Here is a 12517-nt window from a genome sequence, read left to right on the forward strand (position 1 = left end):
AAGTAGACTTATCTTTTCTCAATTGCACCTTTTTAATTGAACTGCAGATGCCACTCCCCTTTACACCTAGGGGCTTGTCAGAATGTTTTTTATTTTTCCTGGTTTCACTACGATATCCAACTTGCCACAGGAGTTCCCTAATGAGTGTTATATCGGAGGTCATGCGTGAATGCTTTTTGACATCCCAAAAGAAAGAGTCTGTCTTCCTTCCGTGCACTTTGGCAAGATCTCAGGTACGACCCTAAAGTTACTCCCTCATTCCAGAGAGAAAACAGAAAGGAAAAACAGCCGTTGCTCTGACAGCTGATAAGATTGGATTTATGAACATCAACTGCATGTGGATTTGCTGGACTGCTGTTGGATCGAGCTGTCTGGGAGCCTCTCATTAAAAAAATCAGAATGTATGTGGGTCTTCTGGCTTGAGAAAGTCCACACTTAAACTTGTAAGTGCAAAAACAGAGTGGAGAGACACTAAGGGGAAGTCTACCTTTCCAAAGAGTCTGAAGACTTTAGAATAGCACACTGGCTAAAGAATGATCCTTAAGAATTAAATAGCCTTTTTAGAAATGAGCCAGCATTGGACCAGTTTTGGATGTTGGTCCTCATGGAATGATGGTGTCCCCTTCAGGCTTAATCAGTACAAAAGTGTTAACTGCTTAAGCTTCAGAAAGAATTGCTGCTCAGGTCACCGGGAGTAAAGTAATGTTACCTAAATAGAGGTACTGTCAATTTAATGTCACGTTTCACTCTGATTGTCAGCCCCTTGTTTCCTTTTAGACTTTTTTATTCTGCCCTTAATCATCTCTTTTGATGTGTCCTGTATGATGGAGATCTTTAGCTCATATAGGGGACTTCCTTTTTTCTGCCATTAGACATGTCTCTACACTCCACTACCCGCTGTGTCTCTCTCTGCCCTGCTCCCTCTCTCTCCACTTGCACCTCTTTATATTGATGGCTCTAGACTGGTCCAATTCCTCCTGTCTTTCTAGCCTGCATCTAGTTGGTAGGTGCCTGTCTCTCTCTCTCTGATGGAAGACAGCAGATATCTTGTAAAGTGTCTCTCTTTTCTGAACCTGCCGCATACAGGCGGATATAAAAAAAGATAAAACCCAGGAATGGTGCTTGTGTTTCCTCGTCATGCCAGATCTGTTGCAGAGATATCAGGAGGCACAGCGTCAGTCCTTACACTAGATATCTCTATCTGGGGTTATACTGACTCCGAAGGGTACATAACATCAGTTTCCCAGCATTTGCTTATACACATTGTTGCATTGTTGCCCATTTTGGTTGTATGTTTCATTCAAGGCTGTTGTTATTGTTGTAATTATATATTATTATTCTGGGAGTGAAAAGGAGATGGTTTCCAGTGATGATATAGGGGCACTGCATAGACTTGTTTGGACTTGTGGAAAAAGAAATGCTACCTTTACTATCCCAGAACTGATAAACCATGCCCACTTGATCTTATGGACATATATATTTTCTCCTCTGTTTATGAGTAATTGTTATAAAGCTACTTTGTTTTTAAAGTCACAACCTACAGGCCTGTCTGTTTAGCACCCTGCTTGCCTTTCTGCTGTCATTTCTGCTTGTAAAGTGGTGACACTGTCCCCATTCTCTCATCCTGTTTTTGAGGGTGACCCCAATGGGTGGGGCCACGTCTGGCAGGCACCCGCTGACTCTCTGCTCTCCAATGACCCCTGACCTCTAGGGTTAGAGGGGGCGTGAGCAGAAGGCTGAGAGAGTTTATTATTTCCTGTGTTTCTTACTTTGTCTTCCTCTGAGTGGTCCCATGGGGGGCGGTGAAGATGTATATGCATATGTGGGGGTATTTTAAGCTTGGGAAAAGGTTTTTGGCCTCATTTAGGTTAAATTGAATAATGGGTCATTGATTTTCATTAGAATAAACTAGATTTGTAAATTATCTGAAACAAATATGTGAGTCATGCTTGCTCATACAAAACACACAACTCGTGGTGTTCTGGATAGCTGCCAGATAATTTCTATGCAGTGGTTTTTAAGCATGTTGCCATTAGGATGTTGGGCGATTCTTTGTGGTTGCTAGGGAATTACTAGGTGGTTGCCTGCTGGCAGAAGTCAAAGGAGACCTGCAAGTCTGGCTCCTACATATTGCTTGATTCATTTCGATGTAAGTCTTTGGGACTTTTCACCCATTCACTCATGATAAAATCCTCAACAGGATCTATGGTTTGAGGTATCAAGCACAAGCAATGCGGAAATGTGAGCGTCTGTGCATCCCATCACACACTGTTCAGCTCTAGTTGTCCCACCCAGACATCACCCCTTTAATTTGACCCACTCGAGTGGCTTGTCCTTTGGTCTGATGTTGGGCCGGGCACAGAGCCCCATGGCACCCACAGTTTGAATATCACAGCTGGACAACCTTTATCCCTCACCCTCTGGCCCAAACTATGCTCACAGACCAGGAGCCTGTGATCAAAGACCCTCCGGATTAACATAGCCCAGATACAGAGGACTGGCGCTAGGGGAAGGACAGGTTCAAAAGCAAAGAGGAATGCTCCTAATTACGTTCTTTCGCCCTTTTTTGTGTCTCACCCTTTGGGAGCTCTCCTTCTTTTTCAGTTTGGTGTGTGAACACCATGAGGGGGCTCTTCAGGCTACAGTGAGTCTGTATGAAAGCAGTGCTCTGTAACAGGATAGTGATATTAAGAGTAGACTGGGGCAGACCCTGCCACTGCACGAGATGGACAGGAGTGAAGGGGGCAAAGGAGAGAGAGGGGGAAAGGAAGGGTTAAGGGGGTGTAGAGGGTTAGAAATTCCTGGTTCACTGCAGAGGCTCTCTGTGGGAATCATAGTGTTGTAGATCAACAAAAAGAAGATTCTTCAGGAGGAAGAATGTGTGAGATGAACGAATGTATAAAGGGTGTATGATGTGAAGATTATTGTTTAGGATTACATGTGGAAGATAAGGTGTTATGATTCCTACAGGGTGAACGTATCGAACAGCTACAGATACATTTTCTCAAAATCAAATCTGTCGTATCCCCAAAATGTATGGTGGTTGCCAGGTTGTTGCTATTTATGAATTTCTCATAGTTTTCTCATGTTAATAAATTACAATGTGTAGTTTTTTGCTTTTGATGGTTGTAGTGTTCTGAATGGTGGTTATGTAGTTGCTCATTGGACCAAGTTTAGCCAACCATCAAAATGAATGTAAACCTTCCTTTCTTTGCCCGTTTAAATTGTAGTGCTATATTTTACAACAATGCAGGATAATTATAAATAGCACTGCCCTCTCTGAAAGTAATTATAATGAAAACTCCCTGCACAACAGCAGAAATAAATGCTTTAAATCCATTTTGGTTGCACATATTTTGGGTGAACAGGAAAAATTCAGTTGTTTCCCACAAATAGGAAGATCAACATTGTTATATTTAAAAAGCAATTTTATGTTTCAAACAGAAATGGCTATATAGAGGCGAACATTACGAATTGCATCTTTAAATACATTACAGTAATTCAAATTATGTTTTTTGTTACAGGTGTGGATTGTGTGTGAAAGGGGTGTGTGTCAGGCCCCTCGTTAGCGCGCCAAGGTAAAACGGCGTCATGGAGGACAGTGGCTTGAGATTACTGTCGGCAGTGCTGTGTGTTTGCCATACCCTGCTTCTAAACTGCCCATGTGAGTAACTCACTGACACACATGAACAACAATGACAATGTCCTTTTGGTCCTGTAAGAAGGTCAAATAGATTTACACCTTTTTCTTTCTTCTTCAGCTGTATTTTGTCTCTCTTTTCGCGTGGAGCCTGTATCTGTGGTGCAGAAGCAGGACGATGCAGTCCAACTTCGCTGCACGGCGCGTCCCGCCACCGCCAACATAGGCTGGCTATTTCAGGGCCTGCCCTTAAACCCTGCCCACCAGCCCGGTGTGGAAATCACTCCAGGCTCCCTCTCGCTGACCTCCCTCCAACCGGCTCTCACGGGTTCTTACCAGTGTGTTGCTCAATCTGAGACGGGTTCTATCGTCAGCCGGCATGCACGGGTACTTATTGCAAGTAAGTGCATTGTGAAAATACGCTGCATGCTGGCACATACACTCTCATTACAGCAGTTTGAACAGTCCAACAAGAACTGACTTCAAAGAGTCTGCTGGAGAAGAAAGACAGGAAGTATCGCAAGGCGGATTTCTCGAGCCATTAACACTGTGAGAATAGGCGACCACAGAAGTGTGTTGGAAGGGAAGGAAATGGCTCTTATTTTCAGTCTGGCACTTATCCAGACACCTCTTCGCCAGTATCCTTAATGAGCCCGGGGGCTTCCTGTGCCTTACCGAGGGCTGATGCCGGGAAGGACGTCTTATCGAAGCAACCCCCGAGTGGTCCACTCGGGACCTGATCAGGGTTGCAGATAAGGCCGCATTATTCAGCAGAGAGCACACGTTTTATGCCAGTCACAATCCAATATAAACACCTCTTTGACAGAAGGTCTTTGTGTGAAGTGTTGTTGCTCTGGATGAATAAATCAGTCTATTACACAGCTCTCAGGAATACTACATTCTGATTGGTCGTTTATGCAGATATTTTTCTATAATTGCTTACTGAACTGTATAATTTACTAAAGTCCCAGGCATCTGATTTCTTAAATAGTTTTATGTTATATTCATGGTAAATTTGCTAAGTAATAAATGGGGAAAACTTACAGTCAGTTGGTCAGTATCACATATGTGAAAAGTCTAGCTGTAATTTATGGCTTAAGCTTATTAACATTTTTATTGTCACATTTGTTATTACAGGTATTGAACAGTTTCCAGAGACCCATCGGCGGTCATTAACAGTTAATAAAGGAGACACTGCCATTATCGAATGCCTTCTCCCTCACAGTAATCCACACGCTATCCCACGCTACCGAATACGTGGAAAATGGCTAGAACAGTCCTCAGGTACAGACAAGACAACCACAAATGCCAAACTCTTACACATAAAATACAATAAAACATTTTGAGAGTTAATTTCATTGATGTTTTTCAGATGAGTATTTAATTCTGCCCTCCGGGAACCTTCAGATCAACTCGGTGTCTGTAGAGCATCAGGGCATGTACAAGTGCGGTGCATATAATCCTCTTACCAGAGAGTCTCAAGTTGAGACCCATGGCACTAAACTCATAGTCAAAGGTGGGTCGAGCACACTTCACTCCTTTACTTAATTCTGCTTATCACACTTTTCAAAAAAGGTCAATTCTTTCAAAGCGTAAATGATAATTGATGGTGGTCTCAAATGAAAGTTCTTGACTTTTTTAGGAATTTGGTATCAGAGTAGTACTCGGTAGTAAAATGAAAAAAGTGTATAAAGTTGATTCTTTCTTCCATATAGATCCTGAAAGCCCTTCTCCTGTAAGGATTGTCTATCCCATCACCCCTCAAAATGTGACAGTGGAACAGTCTGGGTCTCTTACTCTTGAGTGTGTGATATCAGGAAGTCCTTCTTCGAAGGTCAGATGGATTAAAGATGGGGCTGCGCTGTCACTGAGTTCCAAACGGATGTTGTTGCATAGCAACCTGGTGTTGAATGACATTCACCTAAGTGATAGAGGCCATTATTGCTGCTCTGTTCAGACTGACCATGGAGCTGTGGTCAGTGTCAACTACACTGTAAATGTGCTTGGTAAGCAAACTTAAAATCTTATTTACATCGTGCCATGATTTTTACGTACACTACAGATTCTATATCTATACTCTTTACAGAGAATGTGAGCGTACTGCGAGGTTTGTCAGACCAGACTGTAACTGTGGGCTCGCCTGTGCAATTTACCTGTGCTGCCAGCGGTTACCCCACCCCAAACATTACATGGCTGCTCAACACCGCCCCTCTTTCTTCCTCACCCCGCCTCCGAATATCTGGCTCCTCCCTTCATATATCTTCAGTAACAACTGAAGATCTGGGAATCTACCAGTGTCTCCTCGACAATGGGATTAGCTCTGCCCAATCAGCAGGCAGACTCAGTTTGCAATTAGGTAAGGCACTAATGTTAAGTGGAATTACATTTTAAAACCCTTTTTCCTACCACATTTTGCATGAATAAGGAAGAGAAAAACTTTTAAATGTCCATATCTGCCGATGCAGTTTACAGCACTTTGCAAAGTTAGGACAGTATATCCATCCAGAAGGGCTGAAGAAGGGGTGGGGGGTTAGGATTTTTTTTGGCTGGCAATGAGACGGCTTTGAGTGTGAGCTTTGTGCGTGCTGTTGGGGATAAGCTCTTGGACAGCGGAATGTAAGGAGTAACTACACAAGGTTATGACGAGAACCAGACCACCCAGCTGTCAACATCACACACAACTAGCTCTATATTTATTAATACACATCGCACACAGCGTCCTGCACTCCTCCGAGGCTATTCCTCAGCCTTGCTTTGTGTCTCCAAACGTGATTGATAAGCCTAGAGATATGCAGGCTTCACAATAGATAAAACATGACGGAGGCGCTTTCCAAATTTTGGCTCGCGTCACTTTTTCCTGGCTCGGCCGCAAGGGTGATTTATTTTACGCTGATAAAATGCAGGTCAGCAGGCTTGTTTATGTTTAACAGCAAGATTTGAGTTTGATATGTGATCTGTCAGCCTCGGAAAAAGAAAAAACAACATAAGATGTGATCAGCTCTGAGCCTGAGAAGCACAATTTAATGCTTTAGATTTAGAGATAATGCTCTTTATATTTTAAAGACTCTATGAAATAGCTTGATGTGCATAGGTTTCTTGCCTTTCTTGACGTATTTCCTGTTATACCAGGAAGTTTGGGATTGGATATATCGAAGGACTCGAGTTTCTATCCATTATATAGAAATATCTAGTGCTGGGAAAAGATTAATCGCGATTAATCGCAATACAAAATAAAAGTGATTTTTAGCATAATATATGAGTGTGCTGTGTGTAATTATTATGTTTATATAAATACACACACATTCATTTACATGTGTATATATATTTATTTATATTTGTATATATTCTATATTATATATACATTTTAAAAAATTATATACAAATTAAAATGTTCTGAAATTTATATATGGATGTGAGTGTGTTTAAATATACATAATAATTACACACAGCACACTCATATATTATGCTAAAAATCACTTTTATTTTGTATGCGATTAATCGCGATTAATCTTTTCCCAGCACTATTTATAACCATTTGTCAGATGTATGTTGTATAAAGCCCTCGGTATAGCCTACACATATGCACAGTTTAACGCACAGCCTTGCAAAGCATAGTTAGTTCATTTGACTCATACACGTGCGGTTATGTTCAATGCAACAAATTTTGCAATGCGCGACCTACACATACAATGTGCGTGAGGTTTCCGAAATCCAGTGGTGCGCGTACAGTACATACGCACTCTTCTGATGATGAAAATTGCGTCACAGTGCGTGCGCGGACCCTCGTGTACACGTTAAAAATAACTATACTTCGACCTCTGCCTACAAAATACATAATGTATATTTTTAATCTGCAACAATTTCAGGAGTGCACTAAATGACGTTGGCATCCACTATGCTTGTAGATTGCAACACTAATAGGCATAGAATAAAATCAACAAAAACAAGTTTTGGATTTGGTCTTAGGGGGAACTCAAAGCCCACAATCCTATCCTGAGAGGCATCTAGGTGGACGCTTATAATGCTAGTGGACAGCCACTTCCTGTTATTCGTTGGTACAACTCAACATGCAACCCCCTAGCCATGCCCTAGCACTTACTCAAAACACTTTGGCAACTCTGAAGTAAAACACTGGCAACCACAAACAATACCTAAGGACTGCCCTGCCAACCACTAACACCCTACCAGAATGATGGTGAGTTGCACAGGGAAAAATTTAGTGCAACATACAATATATCATTGATTTCGACTGTAGGACCATGATTTTTCTAAGCTTTCAGAGTTTACACAGTGGGGCTCGAAACGCACAGAAAGAAGCAGGAGAGACACAGTACAGGGAGGTTAGTATCTGAACTGGTGTACGGCTCTGATTCTCTCTGGTATTTTAATGGCCGATGGGTGGAATGTGTAGCGGCTGGCGGTGGGCCCAGTTTGAGTTCTAGTGTTACTGGCGCTGGGGCTGTTTGTTTTGTAAGGTAAACCAGTGCCACATACACACAGTAACAGAATCAGAGACCCAAAGAACCAGCAACAAACTTCACCTCACAAACAACAGACTTTAAGCTGTGTACTTTGGCTTTAGTCAGTTGGTTGCAGACTTTAATTGCTGTAGATGTACATAAGCATATACAACATGCACACTTACGATTCATACAAATCTACCCAAAAGAGACGTTTACATGTATATGACACAAACAATGTATAGTTAAATGTTGTAATGTAATCTTTTTATAGCTCTTTTCACACAGAGATTATGGAAAACATAGAAAATGTGTCGTTTGGGATTGTTTGATTTTTGGTTCAAACACACTGCCAATGATTTTCCGGAATACATGCATGTTTTTTCACACATACCGTAAAGATCTTGTAAAGATATGTGACGTATGTAAAGTTCTGCACAGCATCTGAAGTTTGCTAATTATCCGTAATTTCTTTAGCGAGAAACCACATGGGCATTTTTGTTTATGACAAGATCATAAGGAGCGCATGATGTGCTGTTCTGTCATGCTGGTGTGTGATCTCAGCTTCGGTGCTGATAGTAATGAGCTCCCTGATCTCTGCTTCAGTCCAGTTTGCCAACATTTCTTGTTGTGAATGTTAATGTGCGTTTAAATCCATGTGTCAAAGTGCTGAACCATAATTTCTTGTTGGGTTCTGTAAATGTTATGGCAACGTTAGTAGGTCCTCTTTACGGGAGCGATCCCAGAACATTTACTGGATGTGCTTGTGTTCACACAAAAGCCTCTCTGCCAATTTTACGAAAATGTTCTTTTATGTGGGACAAAGCTCCATCATCCATCATTAACATTTTAATGCATGATGTCATTGATATTTCTCCAATCATGATTAGGGGAAAGTGGGGTGAGTTGTGCCAGTTTCTACTCAAAGTGACTTTAAAATGAGGCCATGACAGTAATGCCTTCAACTTAAGGATTTACATATATTTCAGGATGTTTTGGATCCCTGAGAACAATAACTATGGATCTGAAATAAATTGTTTCAGAAATATAGCTTTTGAGAAAAAAAGTGGTCTTGTGGTAAAACTTGCCCCTGGTGCGGGGTAAGTTGTGACTTTAGGGAAAATAAGTTAGGGTAAATTGTGCCGGTGATTTCTGAAGTAAAAAAAGAACATTTTAATGTTATGAACTGTAATGCTATATTAAAGCAAGACAAATTCAATACACAATTACTCATTTAAGGTTTATTTAGCTATTGTCACTCTATTAAACTGTTGGAATAAGTCATATTTTTTCTAGTTTTTGGAAAAACACAACTTAAATACACAATATATGATATTTCTGAATAATATCATGCAAAGTGGCTTTGGCAATAGATGCCTGTTGACATACACAGAACGCTGTCTGTCAATAATGTAATATATAAGAATAAAGTGACTTGACTAATTTCTAAACATCCTATTGTGACTTGGCCACTTAAAAACTTAAAGGGATAGTTCACCCAAAAATGAAAATTCTGTCATCATTTACTCACTCTCATGTAGTTACAAACCTGTATAAATTTCTTTGTTCTGATGAACACAATGGAAGATATTTTGAGAAATGCTTGCAACCAAACCCTTTGTGGACCCCATTCACCTCCATAGTAGGAAAAAAGAATACTATGGAAGTCAATGGGGTCCACAAACATTTCTCAAAATATCTTTCTTTGTGTTCATCAGAACAAAGAAATTTATACAGGTTTGTAACAACATGAGAGCGAGTAAATGATGACAGAATTTTCATTTTTGGGTGAACTTTCCCTTTAATAAAACTTTTCTTTAATAACATATTGCAAACTCAAAACTGAAATCAATGTTAGCTAAATGAAACAAATAGCAGGTAGGCCTAAGTCAAACACTGATGAGGCATTTCCATCTCCTCACTTCTCCAGATTATCCCCTGTGAGTATGTAAGTCTAGGTGGTCTGGATCTGGCCTACTATTTAACATCCCACTTGACAATACTGCAGGAGAATATAAATGTATGCTGTCTTATGGCTGTACCACCAAGTTTTTGGGGTGTGGGTCGTTTGTTGAGCACATCACCTCTGGCACAACTTAACCCAGGCCCTTTGGCACAAATCACCCAAGACCTACAAGTCTGAACAATTAGCAGTTAAGGGCGATTTATAGTCGTGCGTAGGTCCTACGGCGTAGCTACGGCGTAGGCTATCCGTAGCCTGTGCGTAGCTCTGCGTAGCCTGACGCGCACCTCACAAAATTTCTAACAGCGCGTCGGCTCTACGCGGACCGTAAGCGCTGTGATTGGTCCACCAGAACCCCTCCCGTCAGGTAAAAAAACTGCGTCATAGGTATTTCCGTTTGAGACGGTGAAAACAAAGATGAGCCAAGTTGAGGAGTGATTTAACTCAAACTGCAACATTAGTCGCTGTTTATTTACTTCCATCATTGCTGGTCTTCTCAAATTATACACAACAAGTTGCTATTTCTTCTTCGTTTGTGGGTTAACTTGCGTAGCTTCTTCTTCTGTGACGACTTCTGCTGCTACTGTGGTTACACGCGTGATTTCTGCCAACCAGCGGTTTCGCGTGTGTTTGCACGTCGACACGGACGGCGACGCACAAGTATAAATGAAAACCGACGCGGAACCTACGCCGTCGCTGCTACGCCGTAGGACCTACGCACGACTATAAATCGCCCTTTAAGCGCTAACATCATGCTAACTGTATAGACTCATTGTGTAGCCTGCTAAAGCCCTAAAACATGTGTGAAATATTTTCAAATCTCTAATTGTTTAGACACTACAATCAAAAAACCTTAATCATAGAAATTTTACTTTGAAAGGAAAAAAACAGTTTTTGGAGCTAAAATGTGCTTACCTCTCATGCCATGTGTCTCTCTTTTTTTGAGGATAAGTAAAATTGATGGTTTTTCAAAATGATGTGGTCACATGGCCAATTTCTTCCATGGTTTTCCAGAAACAAGGGGTGGAACTACTTCCCCCTGGCACAAATCACCCCACTCTCCCCTATATATTTGGGGCTTTAGCAACCCCGAATGTATATTTAACACTGATCTCTAAACTTCCTCATTAGTATAAAACTGTCCTAATACTTCATTACCAATTGCAATATGATAACATAAAGCAAATGTCATTGGGACGGTTTCCCAGAAAGAGATTAGCTTAAGCCCAGGACTAGGTCTTAGGCCGGTGACACACTGGATGCGTGGCATAAGCGTCTCAGCTGCGTGGCGTGTCCGTTTTTAATTCGGCTTCCATGTTAACAAGTTAGAGCTTGCAGACTGCCTGCATGAGACGCGCGCATCAGGCGCGGCCCGAGCCGCGCGGAAAACGCATGCTTGCTAGAAATAGAACCAACGCCTATTTTTCACACCACACCACACGCACGCGTCTTGGAAGCGTTTCCAGCCAAAATATATGTCACCTATAGCAACAGCGGCGCGTCAGCGCCGAGTCAGGCATGCTTCTGGTATGTACAGACACAGAAAACGCGACGCAGCCGCCACGCAACTGACATGCAACAGATACGCCACGCATCCAGTGTGTCACCGGCCTTAGTTTAAATAGGAAATATAACTAGTTTTAACAAACATGCCTTACTACAAACATTACTTGTGCATTTTGAGGCAAAACAAAGGGCACAGATGTATTTTAATGATATGTCAAGTTGTTTTCAGTTTGGACAGCTCTTACATTTATTTTAGTCTAGGATTAGTCTAATCCCTGTCTGGGAAACCGCCCCATAATGTTTTGACAAACGTCAAAAAATACAACCTTAAAATGATGCAATACTCCCATTCCAGGTCTCTAAAGACCCAAGATCATTTAGGCGTTAAAGTCATGACCTATCTTCTTTTTTAATAGATTCTCAGTCTAGATCCTCGACCCCTAGAGTTGCTGTGGAGACGCAGCCGTCCGTCCACCCTATACAGAGTGATGAGGGTGATGAACTGTTGCTTAGCCGGGCTGGGAAGGCGCTTGGAAATACGCCCACCGAGAGAATCAGTGACAAACCTACACCCGAAGCACCGATCATAATCAGCCCACCCCAGACGCATAAACCCAACATGTATGATCTAGAATGGCGAGCTGGTCGAGACTGGGGCATTCCCATTAATGCCTACTTCGTAAAATACCGCAAGGTAAGAAATCGTAAACAATAATGCAGCCTAATTGGTTTTCAGCTAATGTTTCATGGTTTCCAAAAGCTCTGTGCCTTAACGTCCTACATGGCAGATTAAAATCAAACTTTGATGCTCCTAATCTCATAATTACAGACAGGGTCACATTTTCCATCTTCAATTCAGTTTTAAATTGAGATGTTGTAGGGCATTCTGTGATTATGCCTTTGCATGCCTTAAAATGCGCCCTTCGTAGGCTGCTTGCTAGGTTTTGC

The 12517-nt window shown here is 41.6% G+C and overlaps 1 protein-coding gene across 2 annotated transcripts in view; it reads left to right on the forward strand.

Moving 5' to 3' along the window:
- The window catches only part of cdon (cell adhesion associated, oncogene regulated), a 43134-nt gene that overhangs the window by 12345 nt on the left and 18272 nt on the right, over positions 1–12517 (forward strand). For both annotated transcript variants that reach the window (XM_065282773.2, XM_065282774.2), the window contains 7 exons: positions 3525–3664; positions 3762–4040; positions 4778–4924; positions 5013–5156; positions 5356–5646; positions 5727–5996; positions 11986–12263. In XM_065282773.2, the coding sequence (XP_065138845.1) occupies positions 3592–3664; positions 3762–4040; positions 4778–4924; positions 5013–5156; positions 5356–5646; positions 5727–5996; positions 11986–12263 (1482 nt within the window). In that variant the 5' untranslated portion in view covers positions 3525–3591. The remainder of the gene's footprint in view (positions 1–3524; positions 3665–3761; positions 4041–4777; positions 4925–5012; positions 5157–5355; positions 5647–5726; positions 5997–11985; positions 12264–12517) is intronic.

The sequence above is a fragment of the Paramisgurnus dabryanus genome, chromosome 9 (genome assembly GCF_030506205.2).
Source record: "Paramisgurnus dabryanus chromosome 9, PD_genome_1.1, whole genome shotgun sequence".
NCBI lineage: Eukaryota > Metazoa > Chordata > Actinopteri > Cypriniformes > Cobitidae > Paramisgurnus > Paramisgurnus dabryanus.